General features: G+C 37.8%; 1 protein-coding gene and 2 long non-coding RNA genes across 12 annotated transcripts in view; 1 reads left to right on the top strand and 2 right to left on the bottom strand.

Moving 5' to 3' along the window:
- LOC309508356 (neprilysin-like) overlaps positions 1 to 26,128 on the top strand; it is a 159,058-nt gene that overhangs the window by 37,265 nt on the left and 95,665 nt on the right. For all 10 annotated transcript variants that reach the window (XR_014209446.1, XM_082182952.1, XM_082182953.1 and 7 more), the window contains 2 exons: positions 1,757 to 1,792; positions 4,043 to 4,204. Coding sequence is in view for 9 of the 10 variants with exons in the window: in XM_082182952.1 (XP_082039078.1) it covers positions 1,757 to 1,792; positions 4,043 to 4,204 (198 nt within the window). In the remaining variant the exon portion in view is untranslated. The remainder of the gene's footprint in view (positions 1 to 1,756; positions 1,793 to 4,042; positions 4,205 to 26,128) is intronic.
- Positions 1 to 26,128, bottom strand: part of LOC309508536 — a 166,443-nt gene that overhangs the window by 11,830 nt on the left and 128,485 nt on the right. The gene's annotated exons all lie outside the window — the stretch shown is intronic.
- LOC309508619 lies at positions 20,199 to 25,383 on the bottom strand. The gene is made up of 2 exons (XR_014209610.1): positions 24,224 to 25,383; positions 20,199 to 21,596 (listed from the first exon to the last, which is right to left on the bottom strand). It is a non-coding gene; the product is annotated as an uncharacterized lncRNA (long non-coding RNA).

Genomic DNA, 26,128 nt, shown 5'->3' on the forward strand with positions numbered 1-26,128 from the left:
AACTATAAAATTTACTCTATTCTTCTCCCAGTTCAACAGTCACTTACTTTCATGTATTTCGGGAGAAACTGTGGAGTTCAGGTGCTGTAAATCCGGCTGACAGGACTCTCTGAACTGCAGCGCTCATCTCGTTATAGATCAAGATCATTTATAAAGGTTTTTAAACGAAGAATCGGAATATCAGATAGTTGACATGGTAAGCAAGTTTGTGAATATTTTTAATAAAAAAGGAAAAACGAATAGCGATACGTCTGTTAGTTATTGTGGCTGCGGTGTGTCACGTGACAATCATGACGCGTCGCCATGGAAACAAGGGGTCAGTTAAAATATTTGTAACTTGCGCGTGAAAGGGTTGATTTAAATATATATATATATTCTAAATAAACAACAATAGCCCAAGTTTAGTAAAACATTTTTTATTGAGACTATAAAAAATAATTCTGCATCCATTTTTAGGTGTGCCAGCTGCCACTGTGGGTGGCACCGGCACACCCTGGCACACCCGTGGCTACGCCCCTGGTCTGTGGGACGGTTGCACAGATAATGTAATGTCAGAGAATGTGTTTTAATGATGGGTAAGTTGGGCTGCACACAAATATTAGTGCATCAGAACTACTGACTGCTGTTACACGGTGTCTAAACAAGACATGATTTACCATGTTATCATGTTTCACTGCAACAGCTGTCTACACTGGACGTGACAGACCATTGCAAATCCATTTGCCCTTAGTATCAGAAGCACAAGTGCTTGGAGTATGTCAGAAATAGAACAAGGCATCAGTTTACTCTCTGGGATTTGTTGTCGCGTAGCGTCGTGCCGCATCCAGTGTAATCAGTATCACTGATTACGCTTTTGTCCGGTGTAGACACAGAGTTACGAAATAGCAGTGCCCAGTCACATGCTCAGTATCCCACCTTTGAATCCTCAAACTTTAAACAGACATACAGCACTGGATGCACCGGTTCATCAGCTAGAAATTGAAATCCATGGCTTAGTTTGGATGTCAAAAACAAAATTACATTTTTGCAAATCATTAGCAAATGATTAATTAAAGTAAACCACTGGAAGTTGAAATACATGGCTTCGACCCATTGTGGTAATTAACAAATATATCTATTCATCAGTAAAAATCCTAATGTGGTAATGATTAATGACTGGATTAGTTCTTCATGAGTCATACATTAACTCATGATCATCTGTGCATTATTTAAGCACAAATTAATGCATATTAGTCTATCCACATTGGTTCTGTAGTTATTTTCCCAGGGCAGAATTGAATCAAGCTGGCACATGCCGGTGCTTCCCCATAATATGGCTGACTACCCATGTAAGCCCCTCTCCCCACCTCATTAGGCCTCTGAGCAGCAGATGGAGCTTATAGAGACACACTGCAGCCTGCCTCTCATACCCTGATCATCTGCCATTAATGTGCTGGATAAATGTTTAAACAGCAAAGGCAGAGAGAATGCTGAATACAGAGATGATCTCCACATGCTCTTCCTCTCAGCCATGGGGGTCTGGATGGGAGGGCAGGGCTGTATGGAATATGGTCAGAGGGTGGAAACCTGTTGATGAGTCTTGGTTCAGTGAGAGATTCTCATAAATAATACCGCATGTCTGTGGACAGATATAAAACAGAATTTTTTTGTGAAGAGAAAGATTGTTAAATAGATATTTTATTTATTATTAAATAAATTATTAATGGTGTTAACTTGCTCCTGACCTCTGACCCCTTGTGCTTTTCTTTCTTTGTAGATGGAGTCTGTATAACCGCTGACTGCACACAGTCAGGTAAAGATATTTTACAACATACTAAAGAATTGATCTTGTAATGTCAAATAGTCAACTAATAACCTTTCTTGCACATTTATTACTGTGTCATGAAACCCTCTGTTTTAGCACTGCTCGTTCACATCTCAGATTTGAAAAAGACAAAAAAACAAAACAAAAACAAAAAATGTGTGTGGAAAGAAGGTGGGAAGAGGGGAGACAACAACTAATAAAACACAGACCTATAACACACTCATTATACAGTCAAAAGAATATTTAAATGTAAGTGGTGAGAAAACAAACAAAGTAAGTTGGAGGTACCTTGATGTATTTAAACAAATATATAACCCTATGACAACAAACTCACAAAAATCTTAGCATTAGAGACTACTAACAACTTTCATGAACAAATCAAATGTTTAGTTAATTCTTGAAATACATTTACATTTAATCATTTAGCTTTTATCCAAAGTGACTTACAAATGAGAAAAGCAATAGAAGCAATCAAACCATCAATAGGGCAAAAATATGTAAGAGCATAAGTGCTGTGACTAGTCCTAGTTAGTCTAGCACAGTACATGTAGCAAGGTGTTTTTTTTTATATATAGATATAATAGTAAGTGTTAGTGTTAATAGGTCAAAATATCAACACATCAGCATTATAACTTTATAGAAATATAGGTCTATATGAAAAATGAGGAAGAACATTTAAAATGTCTAAAAACATTTTCATTACATTTACAAGCACTACAATCTCTGAACAAATGACACACATCAGTTTAACACAGAAAGAATAAAAACATAGCTAATTTTTTGTCCATTCTTTGAATTTTCGGTCTACATTATTGGTTGTGTCCGAAATTGCCGCCTATACTCTTAAATAGGGCACTATTTGAGGGGACAGCCATTTGTAGTGGTGTCTGAAACCATAGTGGACATTATCACATTCTAGTGGACATGCACTCATTGAATCCCATAATACTGTGTACAACTAATGAACTCTCAACCATATGTATATAAATATAAATATAAATATAAATATAAATATAAATATAAATATAAATATAAATAAATAAATATATATATATATATATATATATATATGTGTGTGTGTATATATGTGTGTATATGTATGTATGTATGTATATATACAGTATATATATGTATATATATATGAAAGTGAAAGTGAAAGTGACACGTGACGGCCAAGTATGGTAACCCATACTTGGAATTTGACCTCTGCATTTAACCCATCCAAGTTAATGCACACACATTAGGAGCAGAGTAGTGAGTAGTTAACACACACACTGCAAACGTGGATACACACACCCAGAGCAGCGGGCAGCCTTTGTGTGGCGCCCGGGGAGCGATTAGGGGTTAGGTGCCTTGCTCAAGGGCACCTCAGTCATTTCCCACCGGCTCTGGAATCGAACCAGCAACCTTTGGGTTACCAGTTCAACTCCCTAACCACTAGGCCATGACTGCCCCATGGCATATATATATATATATACACACATACATACATATTATATATATATATATATATATATATATATATATATATATATATTATATATATATATATATAATGTATATGTATATATATGTATGTATGTATATGTATGAATTTTGATTTGTATCAGAATAATTCATTTTGTCATCACGTTCATGATCACGTTTTTCAAATAGCACATTTTTCAGATATGAACTGTGCTTCATGTTACAAGTGTTGTTAAACTCACCGCGGCATTCCAAAAAGAAATCACTCTCATGCTCGCTCCACATGTTGTTGATATACATATTAAATATTGTTACAGTCATATTTTCCATGCGTTGGGAGTCAAACTCCAGCTCTGACCACATTGCTGGGAAATGTTTGCCACATTGCCGACCACATTACAATTACTGAACGTGTACGAACGCAAAGCTGAACAGGCAGAGGTGAACAAACAGCGCCGAACCCGTCTTGTGTGACATTTAAATTATCCGCTGTAATGCCATCTCATGCATAATACAGCACAGTGACTGGATTACAAAAGCTTATTCTCATGATAATAAGCAGAAACTGATGACGTAGACGCGTACTCTCCAGCCACGGCAGCCAATCACCACTCTGAATTAATGCATATACCTCACTTTTCATGACATTGGTTCAAACTTTTCTTTTTAAACTGGAAGAATGAAATAGTGTTTTATGACCCTTTAAACACATTTGTCATTAAATTTGGTCATCATCATAAAGTTAATACATAATGTTCTCTGGCATTGTAGCATCCCGTCTTATTGAGAACATGGATCCAACGGTGAACCCCTGTGACAACTTCTATCAGTACGCCTGTGGTGGCTGGCTAAAGAAGAACATCATACCTGAGACCAGTTCACGTTACAGTACCTTTGACATCCTCAGAGATGAACTGGAGGTGGTACTCAAAGGTAGAACAACAACTTATTACTGTTATGGGCTGTAGGGTTAGTTATAAGCCACTGAACATAATTATACATGCAATAAAAGTCAATAAGACTGCTTAAAAGAAAAAACAGGAATTTTCTATTTAGTTTCTTTTAGTTTTATAAAAGTGAAGAAATGGCTGGAAATCATAGGGAGAAGGGGGTGGGTTCTGCAAATGAACAGAGCCAGAATCGAATATGGGTCATCTGCAAACAAGTGTACAATTTTTCAGAATATGTGCATCACCCGCCAAGCCATGTCTCCCACTAAGATCATGTTTATGACACAAAATTGTATGTGGCTCTGTTCCTAGTGAGCTTCTTGCTGTCTTCTACCTACAATAAGCAGTTGTCTACTAAGGAAGCTGAAATGGAACACCATACCCGTTTAGTAACCAATTATATCGCTGTACATATGCAGAAACTTCAATTCAATTAGCATCATTCAATTAGTGCTCTTCCCGTGAAGTGCATCAGAGACTTTACTTACAATTGATTTCCATAAAGTTTGGCGTCAGCATGTTGCTAAGCTAACAATGCGGCCACAAATTTTAAATTAGCTCCCAAGTTGAGTAAACGAGTTCTTAATTCATGACCACAATATCTTGTTTTTTTCCCACGTAAAAAAAAAACGTACAAAAATGGCTCTGTACAAAAAAAAAAAAACAAAGCACCCACAATATTTTTTCAAATATGTTTTACATTTATTTTCTTTATATTGATTGCAGTGTATTTACAAATACAGACAAATTCCAGACTGATTCAGTAAACTGAAACCCTGTTCTATTTCTGACATACATCAAGATATCGCGTTCAGTGTGGACAGCTTCTAGTTGTTGCGGCATGGAGATTGCAACACAACGCAACATCAGTGTACGATTTTAGTTGACTTAATCTACAATAGATTTTGTCAAGTAAAATTTAACAGTCAGTAAACAAGGTAAAACATGAACTAAACACAGGAAATGCAAACCAGACACAGTGAGACAAAAGTTGTGTCCCAAATGACTCTCTTTACACTATGCACTTATACACTATGTACTTATGCACTATGAGGGTTTTCACGCTGGGTAGTTATAGGAACTTAAGTTATAGGAACTAGCCATGGGGTGGTTCCTCGAGAAATAAATGTTCCCCTTGAGCCATTTTCGTGGATGCATTCACACCACCAGTAGGAACTCTGAAGTGACGTAAGCCACGCTTGTTGTTGTGACTTTTATTTTGACGGTATGGCGGACATTTATTTTGACGACGCTGACGATCTTCACTAGTTTCAGATCTGTTTAACACTCTTGTCTAATATGTTATTAGATAGAACTGTAATATGAAGAAAGAAAACAGTATATGAAAAGAATATTAGTGTTTGCCGTGTGGTTGATGATCAATGTCGCTAGCTAAGCAGAAATACATAATCATGTTTGGCTTGGTCCCCTCAAAGTCGCGTTGGATTTTCTCCTTAGCATAAAAATAGAGAGGTCCATCTATCACTGTTTTCCATGTTAGTAGAGTTAGTTCGTGGAGTAAATATATAGGCTATAAAGTGTGTGCGTTCACAGCTTTTTTTTAAATGGTGGGTGCTGGTGTTTCGCAAGCGTTTGTCCAATCAATATACACTTACGTCGTTGGGTAGTTCCTATTGTGCTGGTTAGACCCTACTATGAAGTAGGAGCTAATTTAGTTCCCCCAAAAAGAGTTCCTAGAACTAAAATCATTCCCAGTTCCTGCGGTGCAAACACGCCAAAAAGCAGGTACTTTTGCCATTCGTTTTCGGAACTAAGAAAAGTTTTCTCTGGTGCGAAAGCCACTCATGTACTTAACCCTCTGGGGGTCTAAGGTGTTTTTGGGGTCCTTGAGATGTTCTGACATGCCCTGACATTTGTGCTTTTTTCAGTTGCTTATAAACATATTAATGGCAAAGGTATAATTACACTCTATTTAGCACAAACAGGGCTACCATAATATGTGAGCAACATGTATGTACATGTTTGTATTTTTGAGAAAATAATGTTTATGCATGGTTATTGAAAAAACTAAAAATTTCTGAAATAAGGCCACAAAACACATACTAAATATGTGTCCACAAGACTTCCGAATAATGCATTTTGTCGCCTAGAGTTTTTTCTTCAAAATGATGTGAAAATCATCCTGCCTAATCGTTCACATAAAACAATACATTGATTTAAATTTTGTAAGACACTTTTTGTTTGGAAAGGCAATATGCGGATGGGCGTGATTCACACCTGAGGAGACAATGGGCCTTTCATTCAGGTGTGTCACTGAGCCACGAGAAAGAATGCAAGGACAATATATATATATATATATATATATATATATATATATATATATATATATATATATATATAAAATTGGTTCACAGTTGTTGTTGTTTTTTCCACAAATTGTGCTTGCAAATTGTATAATATCCAAGGTAAACATTTCTAGTAATTGTGCAGTTAATTGTTCTCATACTGTATTTTCAGATTTGGAATATATTCTCTACCCAAATGTGTCACTAATAAAGCATAATAAAATTATTTAAAGAGAAGGCTTATATTGACCTTTTAAGATTTTGTTTACATCTATCCTTGTATATATATATATTTTTTTTTATTATTATTTTATTTTATTAAAAAGGTTATACAATTACAACAACATTTAAAATTGTAACAATATTTCCAGTGTAATCTTTCTTTGTAAAAACTAAAGTATACATTTTATCATACGTAATTCAATTCATATGAGCAGAAATTGGCAACATTATAAGCTTATTTGATGTGGCAGTATTTTACAGTAAAAACTTTATAATCTATCCGATTTTGTAGTCGATTTTTACTCATCTCAGTATAGCAATAGAGTTTGGTAAAAGCTGTTCATTCATTCACACACAAAAACGCGATTCATTTTTAAACAGTATTTTTGCCAGCTGTAGTAGCTCCACAACAGCGCGCATCTGTGCGTTCATTCATTCACACACAGAAGCGCGATTCATATTTAAACAGTCTTTTTGCGTACAGACACTTGCGATTAGAACAAAGCAAATAGAACTGACCTATTCCTCAGCCGGATCCGTTTGCTCCTCGAAATGAAACTTCCAGAACTTCTGAGGTAAATTTTCCAGGATTATTATCAAGATAGTATTATTCCTCACAGCGTCGTTAAGTACATGAGTCTGAAAGTGAACTCGCGGTGTGTGTTATCCAGCTGATGTGGGCATTTCACAGGTCTGTATGGGATCGCCTCACATTTGCGTTTGAATAGCGCGCGCTCTCCGTGGGCAGAGTCACATTAAATGTAATGAGCTGAGATGAGAACGACTGACATCTCTCTCTTTTCATACATATTACATAAACTGTGAATATTTGTTTTTTATAAAAATTACTTCATTTAAAAGAAGAGAATCCAAGCTTCATGCCTGTGTGTCTGTATGCCTGTTTGACTGAGTATTCGCTGAGTTACAGTTCATTTTCGGACGTGTTTCAGAATGGACTACACTGACAGAGAGAAAGCAGAACTCGCATCATGTTTATTTTTTTTTATTTGGCGAAAAGCACAACACTTTGTTTTTATTGTGAGTATACACAAAAATAATACACACTTAACAGGATTGAGAGATGTAAAACACAAGTATGTAAGATCAAAATCAACAGAGTATTTTTCGTCTCTGTTGCACTGATAAGGAAAAAAACGAGCCTATCGCGCCGGCGCGACAGCCGACCTCAGGGGGTTAATCACGCAGTGTATGAATTTTATGTGGTTATTTTGTCATTCAGCATTGGAATCTGATAGCCCCTTCGCTACGTAATTAAATCTGCGACAGTGAGTGCTGTCCAACATTCCACACTTCATTTTTCTGCTAATTAAGTGTATCATCCAGGTATTTAAAGCTACAATACGTATTTTTTTTCGCCACTAGGAGTCGCTGACCTCTTACAATAACAAAGGCGTAGGCTGATGACATCATGCCAAAGGATTTAATAATGTTTATGGATGAGTGAATACATTGATGTTTTTAACATGACTGTGGTATGAAGCAGGTCGCGATTGCTAATGAGAGACAGATATCAGCGCCACATGCGAGTCCCGCGGATATAAAGGAATAAGGACATTTCATTCTATCGAACTACCCTCAAATGCTGAATTAATACTCACACAGTTATAATTTTATTCTAAGTGTTAGTTTGTCTGTATGAGACTAGCAGTAAGCTAGATCAACATTAGAATAACATACTGATCATATTCTAACATTTCATCATGTTGAGCTATATAACATTGATTAGTTTCATGCTCACCTCTACATTGGCGCGTCTCTGTCAAGTCAAAGTTTGTCACGGACGTGGAGCTCTCGGCATCTCGAAAACGCCACGCTGATATTGATCCTCGTTTTAGTTCTCCTTTTGTCCCAAAGTCTGCTTGCCATGGTCCATAATGTTTGAACGAAACAACAACAGCGTGAGCGTGCCGCTAGACGTTACACAGTTGTCCACGTCTGTCGCCATGGTTACTATGGAAGTACGAGCGTAAACCAGGGATAACGCGGATATTGCATCATTGACAGGCGACAAGTGAACAGGGACGAGCCATTATTTAAAATTGTAATTTCTCTGAAATTAAAAATCTATGGGAACTTTTGGGATATTGTAAGTACACAACTGCAGGAAATATATCACACTGTGCAAGTGATTTTTGGATATTTTATCACAAAATTCTAACATATTTTACCTTTAAAGTGCACTTTTTCTTTTTGGAATTTTCAGTGTGAACACACTACTCGCACTATTTATACAACAAAACGTCATAGAATCGTGCATAAGTTCACGAATTGGGACGCACCTAAAGATAATTAAAAAAAGTCCTTGAATAAAGACACAAGGGAATCATTACAAGAATAAAGATACAAATGAAATAAACAATGCTTTAAGTTTGTCAGGTAGGTCTAACAATAGTATTCCGGTAAGAAATACTATCTACAGAAATTGAATAAAATAATCAAATGTAAAATAACAGTGCATAGACTTCCTTGTATAAACCCTTTATTAAAGCTTCTAAAGTTACTCAGTCAATAGCAGTGAGTGATTTTCTCTTTATCTTTTGTTGTTTAAATTAACATTAAGGACTTAGACAGCAGTAGGCTTAGGCTACTGTCACTAATTCAACTGTTTACTTTCACTTAAGACATAACCAACTATTCAAATGAATACTCGCCTAAACAGGCACATTGATATATTTGTTTGTGTATTTGTCCTTCCAAGCGCGATAAGACACGAGTCAATTCAGCCCTCATTGAGGTAGCTTTCTGTGTGCACATTTTGGATAAGTGAGCAGATGCGCACAGAAAACCATCCAGAATTGAGTTCTATAAATATAATTTCAGATATGAGTTTAGTTCTCTTGGCCACTAAAGCAGCACATAAGAACAGGTAGAATTCATTCAAGTTACAGTTTAGTTATGACTGATCTGAGCTATTTAAAGCTCAGTGGGACTCTGCCTGTGGATCTAACTGCGAAATTTAAAGCTGTACCTCTTGTTCCGCTTACCACAGTAGTGAGACCTGTCAGACAAATACAATGTCATCTGGAAATAGTGTGTCTTGAGTAACAGAGAGAGCAATAGTGTTATGCTACAGGGTTGTACAGGATGTGGACTGATGATGTGGGGATGGCTCTGGGGTGAGGCCTCAATGTGAATACCCTCTATCGCTTTGATGAGAATTTCCATGACTTTTCACCTTATTTAATGTTTAATTAATTGAAAATCATTGCTAATCAATGAACAAACACTGAAGGTAAAATTTAATAAAAGAATCATCAAGGAGTAGTGAGGATTGTGACTTCCCTAGAGAAATCTCAATCCCCTCATTAGCATTTCCAGTGTGTTGAGCTTTTGAGGGATGAAAGGGAATTTTGCTTGGAAAATAAGTGTCTATTTAGAGATTTGATTAGACTTTTATGCAAATGCTACGTTGATGAAATTAGTGTTCAGTGCGTATGGTTCGGTTTCCCAACCCTGGCATTAAACTGATGGTGCAGACCATTTGGTCGCGCTTCCGTAATGGCGGCAGTGTTGATGAGAGCCGCTGGTGGAGGCTCGGCTTGCCCCCGTATAAAACCTGCAATTTATAAAACGGATAATGGGAAGGTGATAGTGGAAGATGAACTGTTAAATTTCATCGTGGTTAAAATGAAGACGTTAAGCCATGATGAGATTGTTTTGCTAGCAACTAATAACTTATCATCTGAGTGGATAGAGGAGTCCAAGCGGCTTTTGTTTGATGTATGCCCGGATACCACGCTACGCTGTATCGGACACAAAGGCCCACAGAAGGACGTGAATAATATCAAGGCCTGTTTGAAGGTTTTAAATGAGTGTGGTGAGAATATTCCGCGGTTTGTTTCACATTATTTGGATGAACTGCCACCTGTGGGATTTGGCCATATGGATGCCTCGGCGTTGCTTAGCCGAATGGAGCAACTGAACCAAGAAGTTTCTGGCCTGAGGAGGGCATTGCAAATACAGGCAGAAGTGGGTGAAAACTTGGGGACAATTGTTGCGACCATGGATCGCCGAGTGACAGCGGTGGAAACGCACTGCACATCGGGTTATGATATAGGGGCTGATGGCATCGCACGTGAAGGGATGTCGGGGCGTGCAGGCCCTGATCGACAGGAGGAGTTAACAACGTCTCCCGCAGGGAAGTCTTGTCACCTGGGTCTGGATGCTGAGATCGCCAGTAGCTCATGTGGGGGGGTGAAGGGACTGGAGGGTTCCGCTCAACAGCAGGAGCTCCTGGATGTAGCAGTAACATCGCCACGATCACAAATACAGTCCTCACAGTGGAGCGTTGTTGTGAAAGAAGGTCGCAAAAAGTCGGGGTCCCTTAAAGGAACTGTGCCACGGAAATCCCACAACAAGCAAAGTCACCTTAAACGTGGGCAGAGGAATGTGGGAATAATTGGAACCGGTACTGAGAGCAACATTGGAGTGGTGAAAACAAAGTTGGTGAATGTGTTTGCCACTAGATTTTCTCCCACGCTGGATGCAGACACGCTACGTGGATATTTATCTGAGAAACTGGAGAATGGAATAGTGACGTGTCGGAAGATTGAGACGGCCCATAGCAGGTATGGCTCATTTCACATTACTGCTGAATGTAACAATGTTGCTGATATATACAATCCAAAACTCTGGCCCGACGGGACTTATGTTCGCCGCTATTATGAGGCCCGTGGCTCCAAAGTCTTGGGCAATGAGCGGGGTGGTGAACTGAACTGTCTTGGTACACTTGTAGCTCCACACGGGAGTCAGTCTGCAGTTGCTGCTATGTAATTAATTCATATGAACATTTGTGTCGCGTCTTATAATGCGCGTGGATTGCGTGTTGGCCACAGTGATGCTGATAAATCACGCCGTGTCGTTGTGGACAAATTGATGGAGAGATGTGACATTTTGTGTGTCCAGGAGACGTTCCTTGCTAAACAAGAACTGGATGGATTAAATTCCCTGCATAGAAACTTTCATGGAGCGGGTGAATCAACAACAGACTTAAGTGCTAAAGTTGTCCGGGGGAGAATTCCTGGGGGGGTTGCTACGTTGTGGAATAAAAAATATGATCAGTTGGTCAATGTTATAAGATTGGGAGTTGATTGGGCCATTGGTATTGAGCTGTGTTGTAATGACATGAAGATAATAATTTTGAATGTTTATACGCCATATGAGTGCATATATAATGAGGATGAGTACCTCAGTAGATTGGCATTTATCATGTCTTTTATTCAGGATAATTCATCCACCTGCATATATGTTTTAGGTGACATGAATGCTGACATTTCTGATGCAAAATCTTCATTTGGTAATCTTTTATTGCAGTTTTGTACAGACAGTGGATTAATTTTATCTAGTAAGGTACTATTGCCAAATGATAGTTATACTTATATCAGTGAGGCCTGGCACTCTACTTCCTGGCTAGATCACTGCCTTTGTACAGTGGATGCCCATGACTCCATTGAGATAATGAAGATTGAGTATGATCTGGCTATTACGGACCATATACCCTTTTTTATGGTGTTGAACACGGGCACTATACCGGTGTTGTTGCCTGTGGACAATGGCATTGATGTAGAGAAAATAAATTGGTCAAAAATTTCTAAGCAAAATCTTACTAGGTATGTTGATCATTCAGATGCTTTGCTGGCCAATATTGAGGTCCCAAATGATGCCTTATTATGTCGGGATATGAATTGTAAGAATGTGCAACACTGTAAGGCTTTATGTTCCCTGTATGAAGCTATTGTGGATTCTCTCAGTATTTCGAGTAGGCCTCTATATAAACCTAGGAAAAATTTGTGCATTGTTAAGCCAGGGTGGAAGGAACACATAGAAGGGCTTCATGTAGAGGCTCGTAATGCTTTTAAAAAATGGGCTGAGTCAGGCAAAAGTAGGCATGGCCCCTTGTTTGAAACAAAAAAAAGCACTAATGCCAGATTTAAATGTGCACTTCGCTATATTAAAAGAAATGAAAACATTATGAGGTCTGATTCACTGGCACGGAAGCTGCAAAATAATAATGTTAATGATTTCTGGAAAGAAATTAAAACTATTAATAATTGCAAAATATCTCTTCCGTCTAATATAGATGGTGTGAGTGGTCCTGATGAAATTTCACAGTTATGGCGGAAACATTATTGTGAACTACTAAACTGTGTAAAAAGTAATCTGTCTGTGGTGGATAATGTGGAGTATAATGATGATGTTGTTATTACTTCTTCTGAAATCCATGAAGCAATATTGAAGCTAAGAGATAATAAGGCATGTGGTCCGGACCATATTACAGCTGAACATCTTAAACTTGCCAGTAAGAAACTGTGTCCTTTGGTGGCTATGTGCTACACAGGGTTTTTTTTTCATGGAGAGTTACCTGATTCTATGCTGTCTGTTGAGCTGGTACCTGTTATTAAGGATAAAGTGGGGAAGCTGAATAGCTCAGATAACTATAGGCCAATAGCGTTGGCCAGTGTTATGTCAAAAGTGTTGGAGACAGTTATTTTGTGTAGACTTGAGAGGTACGTCCTGTCTACGGATAATCAATTTGGTTTTAAACGAAAGCATGGTACTGATTTATGTATTTTTGCACTAAAGGAAATTTTAGATAGATATAATAAACACAATTCCACAATGTTCTTGTGCTTCATTGATGCCTCTAAAGCATTTGACCGTGTTAATCATCAAAAATTGTTTTTAAAATTGATTAAAAGTGGGGTTCCAGGCTATTTGATTAGAATCTTGGTCTATTGGTATTCTCATCAGACAATGAGAGTTAAATGGGGGAGTGTAACAACGGCTCCTTTTAAAGTGACCAATGGGGTTCGACAGGGTGGAATTTTGTCTCCTTTTCTTTTTAATGTGTATATGAATGATTTGTCTATGATTTTAAATGTTTGTGGTACAGGCTGTAGGGTTGGTGACTCACTAATTAATCATCTTATGTACGCTGATGACTTGGTCATTTTTAGCCCATGTAGTGCTGGTATACAACAGCTTTTGAGACTATGCACACAGTATGGAGTAGATTTTGATATAAAGTATAATCCAAAAAAGAGTAAAATTATGACTATAAGAAGTAGAGAAGATAAATATTCACATTTCCCTGATTTTTATCTATCTGGTACTGTACTTGATGTATGCACAGATATTACATATCTTGGACATATTATTGCAAATGACCTGTCTGATGACAAGGATATTTATAGGCAGCGTCGTAAGCTGTATGTGCAGGCGAACATGTTGTGTCGTAAGTTTAGTATGTGCTCTGTCCCTGTGAAGATTTCACTCTTTAGAACATACTGTACACCGTTGTACACTGCCTATCTGTGGTGCCGTTACAAGCAAGATAGCATTAGAAAGCTCACAGTAGCTTATAATGACAGCATGAGGCTGCTGCTAAGAGTTCCACGAGACTCCAGTGCAAGCCATATGTTTGTTAGTGCCGGGGTACCTACCTGTGCTGCAGTCTTGCGTAACTTAATGTTTAGATTTATGGGTAGGGTGTCTGAGTCAAAAAATGACCTAATTGCTGTGTTAACTAACCCTAGACGAAGTTCTGTAAGATTGTCGTCCAGACTGTGGAACCATTGGGGTACATGTCTGTATGTCAGACACTGAACACTGTGTGTTTTACTATGTATGTGTTTTTGTGTATGTGTTTTTTAATATGTATGTGTTTTGTATTGAATTATGGATCCCTCTGGGTCTGGAAATAAAAGTTTCTCTCATTTAACTTATTGGTAGCAATCATGTTGTTATCTACATAGCACAGGTTGCTATTGCATCAGCGGCCAATGAGATGGCTGCTCAAACATTCAAATACTTGGCATTGTTTGTTGTTAACAGTCTGCAGCGCGCTTTCAGAATGCTAATGCAGAATCTAAGATAAGGAAAAATTATCTTTTATTCCACATCTCTGCACATGTTGTGTGGTCCCGTTATTAATCCCTAAATTACGGAAGCCCTGAACCACAAGGCAAAAAAAAAAAAAAAAAAAAAACGTATCTTGTTATTTCAAGATATTAAAGGGATGGCTCGGAGTAAAATCAACCTAGGGTCCTTTGCACTATGACCTCGAGCCAAACACCCCCCAGAAGCCTTTTTTTCCCTTGGTCGAACATTATTAAAGTTAGAGCTTATTTAGAGATATCAGCCGAATGGCTTAGTGCAGGTGCTAATGGAACCTAGGTTGTATCTCATAAATTACCCCACTAATAATGCCCGGAATAGTACCAAACTTCTACAGTAGTACAAATAGGTTATGTACTCATAAAACAAGGCATTGGAAAGTTTGTAAGTACATCAGGAGTTTTTTAAATAACACTTGCCTCATGCTACCGCTAACCTGGACATCGAGGTCACTTCAGTGTTTTGGGAAAAGCACGTAAAAGTCCTGGCAGCTTCTGGGGGGGTGTTTGGCTCGAGGTCATGGTGCAAAGGACCATAAGGTTGATTTTACTCCGAACCATCCCTTTAAAGCTGCAGTAGGTAACTTTTGTAAAAATGTATTTTTTACATGTTTATTAAAACTGTCATTATGTCCTGACAGTAGAATATGAGACAGATAATCTGTGAAAAAAAATCAAGCTCCTCTGGCTCCTCCCAGTGGTCCTATTGCCATTTGCAGAAATACACCGCTCCCGGTCAGAAACAACCAATCAGAGCCAGGAGGAATGTTTTAGCAGTGTCAATCAAACTCATGTACACGCTGATCACACCCCTCTCTTGCACAGCGCGTACCGTCGTTCAAAATCAAGATTGCCGGTGTGCCGCAGCTGTGCTAATGGCGGACAAACAACCAAAACTGCCAATTTCTCGAGTGGCAACTGCTCATACAACAAAGACAGGTAAACGGAAAAAGACCGATGACGATAAACAAACCCGTCGGAGCCCATTGACTCAGTGTCAAAACTCTAGCCGCATAACATACAGATAAAATGTCACGCACTCTGCAAAGCAAAAATTGAAACCTGCTAATTCACTGGCTTGTCATGTTGCTGAAATAATGTACTAGCAAACCTTATTTAGCATTACACATCGCTAGAATAATTACTTACATACTGTAACGTTACCGTTATATTATCTTGCCAGCTATTTATAACTTCTAGAAAGAGTGCAACGTATTGAAGTTACATTACATGTATTGCAAAATGTAATGATTTGTGGACCAAGTTTGTAGTCAATGTATGGGCAGGCCATAGTCAATGTAAAGCATATTGTTGATGTTTCGTCCCTACCAGTGAATGTGCAATAACTGTTTATCCGCCGTCGGTGACCCTGCTTACTAGCCTGCGCGTTCACGGCAGGCTCCGTTGTGGGGGAGGAGCTGTGGAGGGAGGGCTGTAGCGCAGCAGAGAGCAAGGGGGAGTGACTTTTAAGCTGTGCTTATTCAAATTTTCAGGCTAAGTCAACGTTTTCTAAAAGCTCCCTACTGCAGCTTTAAGTCGTTATTTCGACATAATATCTCGTTATTTCGACATAATATTTTTTGAATTCTGAAATTTACACACTTAAGTTGAAAGCAGTTTGTTTGTGGATAGTAAAACATATCTGCAACATTTATCAAATTCACGGATAATTGTGCGTGCATTTATTAATCATTATGATACTAAAATCATAATAAAGAATACTACAAAAAATCAGATGAGTCCAGAATATGAATGCAACGCGTTTAATTTCACATTAAGAATTTTCCTCCCATAGAAAACTATTATAAGAAGGCTAAATGTGGCTTAATGCATATTAGAATGTCCCCTTATTATGTCGAAATAACGAGTTATGTCGAAATAACGAGATAAGTTTTCTTTTTTTTCACCTTGCGGTTCAGGGCTTCCGTACTAAATGGAGCAATCCTTACAAGTTTTAAACTAGCTTCATGTTAGAAATGTTTTAAACTAGCGTCATGTCAACATATACAGTTCATACTCAACCAGAACATTGGTTCCCACGGCGGTAAAATTGGGGATGTGTATTTGCTGCCTTTTACCGCTAAGAGACTTTAAAAAGTGTCAGTTTATCCTCTATCGCGTAATCTGCCGCGGCTTTTTGAGAACTGGTTGCAGATAAATTCAAGTGAAACATTTGTAGTTAAACAAATTCATAATCCCAATACTGGAATTACACAAATTTATGCTTCTATTATTGCATCAAATTTGAGCAAAGTAGGCTAAACGTTAACATTGTGTGCCCAGTTTTTCTATAGGCTAATTTAGAAAGGCATGTCAAGGTTATGTGTCTTATACTTCGTGTTATTTTAATTTGTTAGTAGGCCTAGATTTATGAACTGAAACATAACAGTGAAATAAATTAAACTAAATGATCATAAAATTAAAACTTTGTCAGGACTTGCTAACCGATGTTAGTCGGCAGCATTTGTGTTTTAGCATTATTTAAGAATGAAATATGCTTACAGTAGGTTGTTATGATTAGCATCATTTTCTTTAATAAATAATAAACATTTCAACTAGGGCTGTAACGATATGCGATATGAAATCGAAATCGCGATACGCAGGTCCACGAACCTGTATCGCGATGTGAGAAGGCAGAATCGCGACACACCCCTTCCAACTCCCAGAGTTATCCTTCCTGTCCAGATCCAATGCTACCACATCTTTAAATTACTATTAGTATTATTTGAAGTTAACATTATAAAATACGTAGACCTACACCACAAAACTAGTTGAGGATAAATTCTTTAATTTTATCTGTAAGCGTCCTCCAATTACGTGTCCAAGCAAAGTTTCCAGCCAATTCAGATCGAGCACAAAAAATTACTGATGCAATTGGAATTTTTATGTCACTGGATATGCGCCCCTTTTCGGTTGTTGTAAACGAGGGATTCAAGTATTTACTTAGTGTGCTCGAGCCCCGTTATGCATTACCAAGCCGGGCGCATTTCTCTCAAAATGTGCTACCAAAACTTCTGGATAAAACAAAGGTTTGGTGTATCGTTACAGCCCTAATTTCAACATAAAACATTGCAATAGAAAAATGTCACATCAATGAGGCTTTGCGTAAGCACAAGACATTAAGCTCATGCTCATAAAACAGTGTTCAGATGATAGCTGTGAGGTCAACACTTCAACATGAGCCTTGCGTTGCTTCCAACGGTCTTAGTTCGAATCTCAGCTCTACCATCTTCATAATTTGTCAAAACTAAAAACTGAAATTAAATGTTCATTTATTGATTCAAAACACTTTTCGGAGCTTTATTCATTGTCTGTCATTTTTATTAATATGCATTTAGACAATAACATTGTAGCCTACATGCTGTTAACCGATGTTGGCCGACAGCGTTTATGTTTTACCGTTCTTGATGCTTAAATAGGTAACAGATTATTAAAGTCAAGCGTTATTTATGCACATTATAACATACATTTGCTACATTCCAGTAGAGCCTCTGTTGCCCTGCACAGACGACAAAACCCGAAGGTGCTGCTGAAGGCAAATTGTCAGCTGATCACACCAGAAAATGAAGATGAAGCTTGTCTTTAATCTGCTCAATTTTTTGAATTTTATTTAAAACAAGTCGAGTTTAGGGTTTCCCTTTGCGATGCAAAATGAGAAATACCGAATCTTATTCTTGCGAAATTAATTTGTATTGCCAAAGAAATTGCAGCTTTGTGTGAACTCTTTTGTCTCTCACATTATTTAGCCTTTGATGCTTCAAAGAAACAGAATGCCTTGTTGAATTCACCTTACAATAAAACAAGGTTGATCGCGAATAAAAGAACTCTGTAGAGCCTGTGGGGGGTTTGGAGGGGCAGTTCAGTGGCTTTATCGTGGGGGTGCAGAACAGTATAGGTGTTATAGGTGTAATCATTTGTTTCTAGTCTGCTGCTCACTCGCATTTGTTTCTAGTTGGCATGAACACATTTCGTCAATAGTTCATGTTTAGATAATGCCAGATTGTTGACAATCATACACACTGCTCAAACATTCTAAAACTCTACAAAACCAATTGAAACAACTGGATTGAACACTTACATTTATTTTATTTTATGAAAAACCTTTAAATACATTAGCTACAATATTTATAATTTAACAAGATAGGGCCTATTTGGACAAATCGAGAGATTTATCCTGAAAGGAATTTTGCCTTTGCCTTTGCCTGCTCTGTATCATCAGAATGGCAATCTGACACTCTCCATATGAAAGATGGGACATTAACACCTATACTGTTCTGCACCCCCATGATAAAGCCACTGAACTGCCCCTCCAAACACCCCACAGGCTCTGAGAAGAGCGGAGTGGAGCGTCTGAGACAAAGAGAAGTTGCAATTCAGACTTAACTCGCTATTCAAGTTATTAGCATTATTAAAGTGTTTATAATGAAGGAATTAAATCATTTAGGCTACATGTAGTAATATTTCTGTCATAAAAAAAGTTTATTACTAAATATTTCATCATTTTCAATAGGCTAATTGAAGAATTAAAATGCTACTATGGTTTAGGCCAGCTTTTTCCAATAAGCAAAACGAAATACAAACAAACTCATGTTCATTTGTTGTCATGAAAAAAAAGTTCAACTCAATATTACATGATAAAAATATTTTGAGAATAATGTTGAAATATTTTGAGAATAATGTCGAAACATTTCAAGAATAATGTCGAAACATTACGAGAATAGGCTACAGTCTTCCGTAGAAGGTCCTTTTTTTTCATTTCTTTTCTTTTTTTTGTTGTAAAGAAATACGCTTGTGAAGTTGAACTGCCTCTGACATGGATCTAAACATAGTAGCTTTTTACTTTTATCTGGGCTTTCAACAAAAATGAAAATCTACAGGTGCTAAACTACCAACATGGCATTACCATTTGTTTTAGGACGCCTATAGAGGAGCACGAAGACACGTACGAGTCAACGTGCCACATAAAGTTTGGACCAGGATTGTAGTGCTTGTATAGGCACGCTGTCTGGGTCGAGAGCACTTAACAGTGACAGTACTCCCCCTTCACCGTAAATCCTTTCTGGATACATTTTAAGTGCATAATTCTGTATCCAATCATTTGGCCGGATCCCGTGATTTCCTCAGGTATAAAGGTGGATAACTCCATTCAGTCTGAAAAGTGTTTTTGCCACAGGCACAGTATATTTTGTTACGTTCTAAGACAAATGATGATGCCATATTAGTAGATTAGCACTTGTAGAATTTCCTTTTGTTGAAAGGCCAGATAAAAGTAAAAATCTATATTTAGATCCATGTCCGAGGCAGTTCGACTTCACAAGCGCATTTACTAAAAGAAAAAGAAAAAAGAACTTCTACAGAAGACTATAGGCTATTCTCGTAATTTAGACTTTATTCTCGACTTTAATCTCTGAATGTTTCGACTTTATTCTCATAATGTTAACTTTTTTTTTTTTTTTTACATTTGTATTTGTATTTGTTTTACACGTTGCAGTTCAGGGCTTCCGTATAACTGCTTTTGAAAATACGATTGGAATTATTATACAATTGTAAATTCAGTCATTCTGTTGGATAATATTTGTTCCTTCATTTTATTTGATAAATATAAGCACAAAAAAACTAAAACAATGTGGTGTAACAGAGTTTTAGAACTAGATAAATCTGCATTAACCCTCTGGGGTCTGAGGTGTTTTCTGGGCCCTGGAGGTGTTCTGACATGCTCTGACATTTGTGCTTATTTCAGTTTTTCTGTTATTTTCATGGCTAAAGTCTAATTACACTGTATTTAGCACAAACTCTGTTACAATAATATGTCAGCAGCATGTATGTAAAAGTTTGTAGTTTTGAGATAATGACATTTATGCTTGGTTTGTAAAAAAAAAAAAAAAAAAAAAAAATGTCACTGAAATAAGGCCATAAAACCCATATTGATTATTTCTTCACAAGACTTTTGAAAATTGTATGACGTAGCCTAGAATATTTGCTCCAAAACTATGTGAAAATCATCCTGCATAGTCATTCAGATAAGACAATATATTGATTTAAAATTTGCAAGACATGTTTTGTGTGAGAAAGCTTTATGCGAAGAGGCGTGCGCATCATGAATATTTAATGTCTTTCACACCTGAGAAAGACAAAGACCCTCCCCCTAATGGCCCTATTAGGAGCTATCAGGCCCTATCATTCTGAGCAACCTTGCACAAAGAATGAGGAGATTTAAAAAGAATGCCTTTTTGAATGTTTGGATTTATTTACAACACAACATAATCCAAATATACACAACAAATGACAAAAAAGCACATTATTTAACACACTGAACTAAAGACAGAGACTTAAAGTGTAACTTGCAGGTTAACCACCACAACCAATTAATGTGTAAATTAAAGTGCTCAATATGTATATATGTAAAAATTTCTGTCTTAAAATGCGTTAAAATAACATTTATTGGGGTTTCTTCAAAGATAGCGTGTTTTTACAGCAACTGGGTGATGACGTCATAAAAGGAAGTTGCAACCATACTCTGCTAGACTCCTACTGTTTGTGACTGTTTGTGGCTTGATTATAGAGAACGACTGGGAGACTGAGGAGGTGGGAAACTAGTGTTGTCAAAGTACCGGTACTTCGGTACTGAAAATGTGACGGTACCAGCATTTCTGTAGTACCGGGTATATTCGGTAACCAGTAATAGGCAGCTGCGTTAAGTCGCTTCCATGTTTATCTAAGCACGGGGCTCCAGACTAACTTTCATTACTATGAGCACTGTAGCCGATATATACCACGATATAGTGTCTGTGTATATTAAACTGCAGAAATACTATTTAAATATTAACCTTGCATGTTCTGTTTGTCTCTGTGTGAATGAATGGCGCAGACGCGCGTGTCATTTACCACACACACTGAAGCACGAGTGATGCTCGCGCTGTTTTCAGTCTAGCTCAGGGTTTCCGTTGTCCGGTAATTGGCGGACATTGGCCGAAAAAAAAATGAAATGTCCGACAAAATTAAATCTCTCCGGTCAAATTGTCCGATTAAAATTTGCCTAATAATCCCGCCCCCCTAACACAATCTGAATTTGAGAATACGCCTATAAATGTATAAAGCAAAAATACACCGACCTTTGGCTATGTTATAAAGGAACAGGCTCTACCATTTGAAAGTTATTAAACAACATCGCTTGCTGCATTTCAAATAAAGCGCACGCCTAAAACGGCTGTAATATAGACCTAAACAACGAACGAATGAGTGAGACGTTTCAAATATGGCCAGGCCCAGGCAGACTAGCCGCCCGTAAAAGCTTTTTTCAGAGGCCAGACGCGACGGACGATGGTGAATCAGGAACGCCTGAAGCCTCAGATGTCCAGACAGCTCCACCACCACCGGAGAAAAAGCAGAATCGGATCAAGACGAAGCAGCGAAGTCGCCTTGCGGAGAACAAGGTTACGTGGCTTATGCGCATTGCATGTTGGGCCGCGTTTCCATTAACCTTCAAATTGCGCTAATTGAAATTGCGAATTAAAAATATGCACAATGGAAACACGTCAATTTCGCAAAAACTCCCGTTTATCGCAAAAAAGTTTTTACGCTCGCATGAGGTGGTTTTTCAGGCAATTCGAAAAAGGAATATTTCGCAAAACTGCAATGGAAACAGTTTTTGCGCATTTACAGTCACCTGACTTAGAAGACGCGGTGTGTGTGAGGTCCATGTATAGCTACGCAAATAATAATAATTTTATATTATTTTATTATATTATAACATTTAATAGGCTATATTTAGAAGACGCTTTCATGCAAAAAAGGAACAAAGCTGAGTGTGGAGCGCGCACTGCATGGCAAGGAGGCGCGGGCGCGAACACTTGCATTTTCCTATCAACAGTGGAAACAACTTAAAATACTCTATCATTTCTGGTCATACAGAAAATAATCATACATTATTCTCAACTACTTTTATTTGTGTAAACTCACAATAACAAGAAAACGTTGTGCTTTTGTAAAATAAAAAGAAAACAATCAGACGCACTTTCATGATCTCCATAAACTGGAGCGCGAGAACTGAAACAAAATATAGTCTATGTAGGCTAATGCTTGAAATGTCCACTTTAAAACGAACAAATTCGAATCGAAAGCTAATACCTTCTGATTATGTAATCCGAAAAATGCATTTCTCTCTAAAAGCGCATCTGCTTAACAGCAGAGATGGAGATATGATTTTAGCCGACACTTAGAAAACAATAGTTTATTAATAATATTAATGGCTCTTCTCATTCAGCACTGCGGGAAAAACATCAATTCCAGGTTCTAATTTGGCCTTAGAAAACCAGTAAAATCGACATATGTTTTCCATATTAATTTGTGAATATTTTAAATGTTTAATAAAGGGGCAAAAAGTCATAGACAAAAATCTGAAAATTCGTCGATATTTACTTTTTTGCGCAGCAGTTGGTGTAGCCAGTTCAAATTAAAATTTTGGTGTTCAACTTTGCGTTTTAAAAAGACAACCGTTCATTTTTCGTTTTTCAATTACGGGTTAAAAAAGGAAAAACGAATGGACACAAAAGTAGCCTACATGGATCGTTTGGACAGAATACGAGACAGTTCTTTATTAAATTCTTAAAAGGAACAATAATTAGCCTATACTGGATTCTAAATCTCAAAGAAATGCCACAATCAAAACCTCGGAGCAGAAATGAGAGCGAAACACCCAGAAGCTCCTTATATGTGTCGTTCGCAGTATAAGGGTCTTTCCCTGCCATTAATGCTTGGATAACACGCCACGTCTCCTTCCATTAATAATAATAATAATGTCTAATGCGGTGGCTGTGATATTATATAAACCAACGTCCGTTGCCGTGATTTTTTTAAATGACTTATCTTGAGAGAAAAAAGGACGTTTTAGTCGCATAACATCGGTTAATGGAAACGCCGTCATTTCGCAATAGTTTTTTATAGATATTTAGATAATAGCGCAAAACATTTGCGCACATCTGTAGGCTAATGGAAACGCGGCTACAGGGAAGTTTTGATTTTAAGTCGGCAGCTGCACAATTCAGCACTGCAAAACAGCGTAAAAAGTAGCCTAAAATGACGCGATGTTATAGGCCTAGTCATTTGTTTGTTCCAGTTCATTTGACAAGGAGTCATTTCACGGTGGCCAATTTAAATGTTACCAGCTAAATGAGTGTATAATTAAGTTCGCTTGAATAAAAACAATAGGCTACTATTCAGATATTTTATGTGGGGAAGGGGGATTGGGTTGTTAAACTATGAATGTGAAACCATAGTAAAAACAATTGGCGTTGATTGACGCCAATCGGACGTTCATGTTTTTTTTCCGTCTATTTGAAAGTTATAAACATGTTGCATTCTATACGGCCTGATTATGTCATTTTTTAAGTTAAATAGCCTGCCTCCAGTTTTCCTCAACTTGATTAATTAAGAGGCGATATTTGACCGGCATATCATCAAAAGGTCCGGAAAACGAAACCTCTGCCGGTCACTTTGACCGGCACCATTTTTTTCTTGCGGAAACTCTGGTCTAGCTGCTGCCAGTCACGATATGATGACATGATGAAATTCATCTCCAGAGCCACTCTGAGTCATTTTACCGTTTCATTTGAGAAAAACTATCGTCATATCATACACGCACAGAAACTCAAAGGTCTTCACGGCAACCCGTCAAAATAAAAGTTCGGTTTAATTTTGCGTGCATGCTGCCTCAACCCGTTTGTTTTGCGAATAGCTTACTCTCATTTCTGGCAGGATCACGGTCCTCTTGAAGCCAGCACACACGATTATGTTTACAATTGAGTTATTTCAATATAACTGCTAGCCTACTTGCCATTAGACTACAGTAACTCTAGGCTTGGAGTTCCTTTTATGACGTCACGCCCAGCCTAGTGGAAGGGAGCGGGAGTGCTTAAAACCACTAAAAAGTACCAACTTTTCATATTATATTCAGCATTTTGGTATGAAAAACATACAAAACAGTGGTGGGCGGTTCTTATCTTTATGTTTATTGCATTTTCTTCGAGAAAAATTTTACCTGCAAGTTACACTTTAACCAGTCACACACCTTTGTGCCATTCCTGAAACATAGTACATACCTTTAATTTCCATGGTGTTTGATTTTTCACTTTACCATTCATGTACGGAGACTTATGTGAATGTTGAAGTCAGCAGGACTCCTCAGTGGGGCATCTGGTCCCTGTAAAAACAAACGCTGTGAACATGCTGATATCAAGAGAAACTATAGGGCTGCACAATTTGGAGAATACATTTTAGATTATTCAGGTTAAAATTGCTTTTTAAAATGTACAGAATACATACACACACACATATATATATATATATATATAAAATGAACACCAGGTTTGTTGTGCCTTGTAGGCATAAGCTATGTGCTGTGCTGCATAAAATGATAATAACAATAGCCTATAAATCGTTAAAAAGGAACAATATATTGATTATCATATGTTACTTCAATCTCATTTCATAATGTCATAACGAAAATAAACATTTGGAGTAAAAAAAAAATGAAGCCTATTGTTTGGCGCATTTTGCTTTTCAAACGCGTGCAGAGAACATTTACTGAAGGGATCAAGCCGCTCAAAACTATTAAACTAATTATTGTTACCATATTATACATCTACGTTTGAGCAGATATCCACAAACACAGTATTTAACAGTAAACGCGGTTCTAAACATTATAATATTCACCATAGTATACACTCTGTCACGTGATAATCAGGAAACATAAACGAGGACTCAATTGCAGGAAAACAAAGATAAGATTTTAATTAACCAACCAAACAAACAAAATACAAAGTATAAACAAAACTCCCACGTGGGGGAAAAACCAGAACAAATACTAACAAGGCAAAAACACTAGGAACAAGAAACAGGAACTTAGACAAACGAACCAGCACTGGACTGAAAACACAAAGGAGGCTATAAAGGAAACACACACGAGGGTAACGAGACAACAGGTGAGGAATGTTAATTACTAAACAGAAAACGAGAAGGGAGGAGCTAACAATTAGACAGAAAGCACATGGCACAGGAATAATCAGGAGCCATGTGCTCACATGAAACTAGACTAACAAAACATGAGACAGACAGGAAATGTCATAGCTCTGTCACCACACAGAACTAGTAACAAAAGCAAAAGTGACAGAACCATGACATTACCTCCCCTCAACTCAGGGACATCAAACAAAACCAAAAACACACAAGAAAACAAACAGACCAGACATCCACATCAGAAACATTAAAACAGGGAGGGAACCCAAACCAGTCCATAATCGCATAGCGGCAAAAAGTCCTAGAAGACCAGGGAGGGATGGGAGGGTTAAACCAGGTAGTGCAGGCCTACAGGGCGGAACAGGTCGTGCAGGCGGCCGGGGCGGAACCGACTGCATAGACGACCCGGGCGACCCTGGTGAAGAAACCCCCTCGGACGGCCCAAGAACA

The sequence above is a fragment of the Leuciscus leuciscus genome (assembly GCF_965113295.1).
Source record: "Leuciscus leuciscus genome assembly, chromosome: 10".
Classification (NCBI taxonomy): Eukaryota; Metazoa; Chordata; class Actinopteri; order Cypriniformes; family Leuciscidae; genus Leuciscus; species Leuciscus leuciscus.